At 32.5% G+C, this 5,755-nt stretch overlaps 1 protein-coding gene across 1 annotated transcript; it reads right to left on the minus strand.

Annotated features, from left to right (window-relative positions):
- Nucleotides 1–4,508: 4,508 nt before the first annotated feature.
- LOC131602635 (ABA-responsive protein ABR18-like) lies at nt 4,509–5,227 on the minus strand. Its single transcript, XM_058874801.1, has one exon. The coding sequence runs from the start codon at nt 5,154–5,156 to the stop codon at nt 4,680–4,682; it is 477 nt and encodes a 158-aa protein (XP_058730784.1). The 5' UTR covers nt 5,157–5,227; the 3' UTR covers nt 4,509–4,679.
- Between the last annotated feature and the right edge of the window lie 528 nt (nt 5,228–5,755).

The raw sequence follows: 5,755 nt of genomic DNA on the forward strand, positions 1-5,755 counted from the left end.
AAACAATGTAAAGGCAATTGAAGGATAAGTTGCATTAATGTTAATGACGAGAATATAGAATTCTGGAAATGTAAAAGCTGTATAAAAATGTAAAAAAAGAATATAAAAGTGGTGTCTTTATGTTGGGAAAATAACAAACATAGAGAAAAAGAGGAACACAATCACAACACAAGAACATAACGTGGAAACTCCAAAACCGGAGAAAAAACCACGACCGTTGTCAATAGACAACTAGAGAATAACACTATGTAAAAATTGTTCCAACACATAATATACCCTAAAATACCCAAGCCCCTAGTACACTCACACCCTCCAAAACAATTATTTAACTACATCTCACAACACTCTAATACAAGAGCATAAGAGAACAAAGAAAGTCAAATACAAGCTTAAAGTGCTTTTGACTGATGCATTTTATAACGAAGAACTTGAATCCTTTATAAATTCTTGGACTCTCTCTTCCTTCACAAAACTAAGCAATGTGAGACTTCTTCAACATATATATTTTCAACCAAACCCAACAATCTCCACCTTGATTGAAAATAATACATTAACTTTCATTTTCTTACCTATAATCATACTCCACCATAAAGAGTATCAACATGTATATTTTTAATCAATCTTAATAATCTCCACCTTGATTAAAAATAATACATCAACTTTCATTGTCTTGACCGGCAATCATAGTCTTAAAAACTATCATACTCTCTCATGAAGAATATATTTCACTTGAAGCTAAACCACTCCAAGAATTTCGCATTGTCATCACCGACAATCATATACTTTATCATGAAAAATAAATTTCACTTGAAGCTAAATCGCTCCAAGAATTTTCACATACCGAAAACCAGGTTGAAAATTTATGGTGTAACTTCCTTGTTGGCAGGAAGCTCTTCAACCACCGACACAATCTTCCACCTTGTGTAATCTTGATTGTATCAACACATCTTTTACTTGAACTTTCCACAAGTCAAAAAATAATTCTTCCATCAATTTTCTCTAACCCAAACTGCACAGCGGAAGTTGAGACTGCAACTCAATAACTATTTCACAACACCACCCTTCTTTTCTGACGTGGAAGATCAAACAAAGCTACAATCACATAGCAATACTCGGAACTCCTATCCCTGGATCGAACCAGACTCGGATACCAGTTGTTGGGAAAATAACAAACATAGAGAAAAAGTGGAACACGAGAGCATAACGTGGAAACTCCAAAACTGGAGAAAAAACCACAATTGTTGCCAATAGACAACCAGAGAATAACACTATGTGAAAATTGTTACAACATATAATATATCCTCAAATACCCAGGCCCCCAGTACACCCACACCCTCCAAAACAAATATTTAACTACATCTCACACCACTCTAATACAAGAGCATAAGAGAACAAAGAAAGTCAAATACAAGCTTAAAGTGATTTTGACTGGTGCATTTTGTAACGAAGAACTTGAATATTTTATATATCCTTGGACTCTCTCTTCCTTCACAAAACTAAGCAATGTGGGACTTCTTAGTATTGTGTTTTGTTAGACTTGAGACTTCACACACAAGAGGGGGATAAATTGTGTATTTTGGAAAAAAACTAGGTTTTGAAAACTTTTGGGAAGTAAAATCAGAGTTTAAAATCGTTATTAAAAATTAGGCAACATAAAGAATAAATGCTGAAAATAAAAGTTAAGAGAAAAGAGGAACACCAAGAACTATAGAGGTTCGGTCAAATCAAATGGACCTACTCCTCTGTGCAAGAATTGATATTAAGAAGTTTCCAATAATAGTTGAGAGCTTTTAGTAGGAAAGACTCACGAACCCCCTTATACAAGAAAATGACGGTTGATCTTCAATCAAATATTACAAGACAATGGACGTGGGCGTTTGCATCTTTTCCTTAACATATTGTTGGGAGTGAAGTGACCAATCTTCCTTCCCAAAGGTGGATTAAAGTGGTTAGTCTTCTTTCCAGGAACCAGACCTTGGAGCGATTAGTCTTCAAGTTCCAAAAAATCTAAGCTCAATACCTTGGTTTTAATTGAGCTAACCAAAAACCAGTGAGATTTAAACCTGGATGATCTCAAACCTATGAAGCTTTTAATACTTGGTCGACTTCAATCTATCTTGGTTTTAACTAGGATGACCAAGAACTTGTGAAGATTTTAACACTAACTAATCTTCAACCAAACCTAGGACTGATCACACAATCCCCAAATATAAGTTTTTTATAGGATGAGCTTAAAATCCAAATAAATCTCTAAATGGACAGGATTCAACCAAGGTGTATACAAAAGATCTCCTTAGTAAATTTTATAATTCTACCCTTTTAAGAATTACAGTAATATCCTCACTCACAAAGAAACTTTTCTCACAAAGGCATTTGACTAACATATTTAGTGAGCGAAAGTAAAATAAAACTTTGGAGAGAGAGAGAGAGAGTGTGTGAGAGAGATAAATGTGTCAAAACACGATTCTAAATGGTTTGGAGTAAGAAAAGGAGCCTCTATTTATAGGCTTGAGGTTTGCTTAAAATGGAATATACAATCAATGCATTTTTCTGTTATCTAATCTATTAGAACATGTTGATAGTGTATTAGATAGTGCAAATATATGTTTGTAAGTTCTCAAAATGGAAGGTTAAGATATCTAGCCGTTGCAAAGAATCAAGGCGCGTTTAAACTAGCTTATGCCTTATGTTTGTGCATTTCTAATCGATTGGGCATATGGTCTAATTGATTAGAAAAGTCAACATTTTTTAACTGCTTTCAATTCATCTGATACAACTTCCAGATGTTTTTTCAAAGTATTTTCTTTTGGTAAATCATTTTGAAAAAAAAAATTTAGTGCGTGCGTGTTTTAGCCTTGTGCTTTTACGAAAAAATCCCATTTGCTTTACATATGTTTACTCACTTACTAAATTAGGAGATTACTCCTTTATACAAGTCTTTACCAGATTCTACACTTTATGTTAACACTGCTTGAGATCTCTTTATATGAGGCTTTAAATTATTTCTATTTAATTTGTCTCATTGGATAGTCAAGTTCATCAAACCATAATACTTAAATTTGCATCCTTAACCGCATGATCGTTCATGCTTGACTTATCATAGTTGTCATTATAGTAGTTAGCATTGTAGAAGTTGTCATCGTGGTAGTTGTCATCATCAAAAGAAAATGTTTTTACTCTGAGCGTTTTACCTACAAAACAAGGTTCCACATGTTTTGCTTCTATGATTTTTAAAATCTCTGATTTCATTTATGGGACCTAATTTTTTTTGAAATTGTCTTTTAGGGGATAGATTTATTCAAGCCCCATCTAGAACTCTTTGTATCCATATTATGACCAAACATATTACTTATAATCCAAGGCAATTACAAGATGATCAAAGTCACTTTAAATAAAGTGATTTTAAAACACTTTACATACATATTCATTCAAGACATAATTTGATTTATGATGATCCATTAAGATTGATGTATCGCAGACCTAAGCTTACACATTAAATCTATATAAGCACGATTTAACCTAAAGACATACAAATGATGCAATGATACACTAACGCAATATCAATATTAATAATGCTGAAAATTAAAGGAGGTAAGGGTAGAGAGAAAACGACGACACGTTTGGCAGTTATCATCAAGAGTTCGTGGGAAATTTTGAAGCAGTTATTGCAATGTGGGTTGTAAACAAGCAGGAGTTCGTAGGTGACAATTGTATGCACTGGTGAAAGCTTGAAGGTTGGACGTGGGATGAAATGCAGCACTCCCTTAGTGTTTAGAACTATCATCGATTATTAATTGTAAATAGAATAAATAGGTGACTAATACATTGTAAAAGGGATCGTAAAATTTCATACATTCTCTCCATACAACTGGAGTACCCGAGTCAAATAGAGAAACAATTCGCAAAAAATATGTATGTGTTTGCATCCAGTCTTTTCATTGTTTTCTTATTTTCTTAAATGAAACATTTACTTTTTTTGTCTTAGATTTCACATTTATTTAACGTCACTTACTACTCTTTATCTTCTTGTCATTTATTAAAAAAATTTGTCTTTAAACTATGTCTTTGGGTCGTCTTCGTACAAATTATCACATTAAAATCACACCCACATATTTTCATACAAATCATTTGCACAAATATTTTGGAGATTTTTCAAATTAATCTCACTGACTTATTCAAAGTCGTGAGATTGATTACCAAAAACAGCGGTAAACACCTCCATAATTATTTAGTGCGCTTTTTGACATAGTTTATAATGACAAAATAGGGGGACTAAAGTTGTAATTAAGCCATTTTATTTTATCAAATCGTTTAATCCAATTCTCGTTAAAAACTGCTTTTTATTATTTATTAATTTGATTGTATATACTTATAGGTGAATAATTAAACATCTATTATATATATACCTCACTATATACCTACCCACCCACAAATATAAATAACTCATTTTGTTTTTGTTTTTTTTTGTAAACTTGTACTAATGATTATAAAATTTTCAATGTAACTAATTTAATAACAAAAGTATTGTATTATTGATAAAGTGATATACAAAGATACCATAGCTCAAAGTTCAGAAGCAAAGGGAACAAACAAGACAGCATAACATTTTATTACATTGGAAGCTAACTTATATTAAGAAGACAGCGACAGAGCTAAAAAGGACAGTGATGATTGTATCATCAATTGTAATTAGGATTGGCCAAAACGTAACCTTCAATGGCCTTGAAAAGAGCATCACGCTTTGCCTTGCCTTCCTCAACTTCCTTTTCAATAGGCTTAGCATCTCCTTTGGTATGATATTTGACAGTCAACTTCCCAACAGATCCTCCATTTGGACCTTCAAACAATTTGGCCTCAAATGATATCTTCTCAACTATATCTGATATACCGACACCTCCAACTATACTGTAACTATATTCAAACTTTGCATCATCAATAGCTTCAATTTTATGCAACACATACAAGGTTTGTCCTCCTTCAACAAAAGTGATCTTCTTGACAGTGCCTGGACCACCATTTCCTTCAACGATTTCAACAGTCTTGAGTGAATCAATAACCTTTGGAACAATGACATCTGCATCATGCACTACTGCTTTGAATAACTTAGCAGGAGGCACAGTTGAGGTGTTATCATTCTCATATGTGAAAACACCCATGCTTATTGATTTGATAAATATGGTAATGAAGTTCTAAAAAGGAGTCTGAGAAGAAGGGATGTATGTGACTTATGAGCATAGGAAAGCTTTACATTTATAGGCACTTTGCCTTCTTTGCCGACCTCAATTTATGACCCGGCTGTTGGTGTGACATTGTTGACTAACTCTCACAGACATGACACGTTGTTGGCCCATTGTTTTCATTTTTCTATTAACAACCATTATCTTTATACTTTTCATTTATTAACATTCATGCTGCAATAATATATCATTAGTTTTCAATTATTTTAATAATGCACCAAATCACATTTTAACATGTAAAATAAACTTTTTTTAAAAATTTATATAATAAAGTGATGATAATAATAATAAAAAGATATATAATACCGCTAACTTCTTACACGCTGCATTCCAATTCAATGAAGTTCGACGGATCAAATTCAACAACTGTGTACTGTTTGTTTACATCAAATTTTGTGAATTACATGATGAATCAGAGGTATAAATTCTTGTTGTCTAATGTGGACTAAAGCTAATGCTCTAGAAAAATGATTTTTTATTTTTAAATTATTTTTGAGTGAAGATCCATTTTGTGTTAA

The sequence above is a fragment of the Vicia villosa genome, linkage group LG1 (assembly GCF_029867415.1).
Source record: "Vicia villosa cultivar HV-30 ecotype Madison, WI linkage group LG1, Vvil1.0, whole genome shotgun sequence".
In the NCBI taxonomy this organism is placed as follows: Eukaryota; Viridiplantae; Streptophyta; class Magnoliopsida; order Fabales; family Fabaceae; genus Vicia; species Vicia villosa.

What these genes read in the sequence shown, in the direction of transcription:
- LOC131602635 (XM_058874801.1), bottom strand. Translation starts at nt 5,156, where the DNA reads ATGGGTGTTTTCACATATGAGAATGATAACACCTCAACTGTGCCTCCT.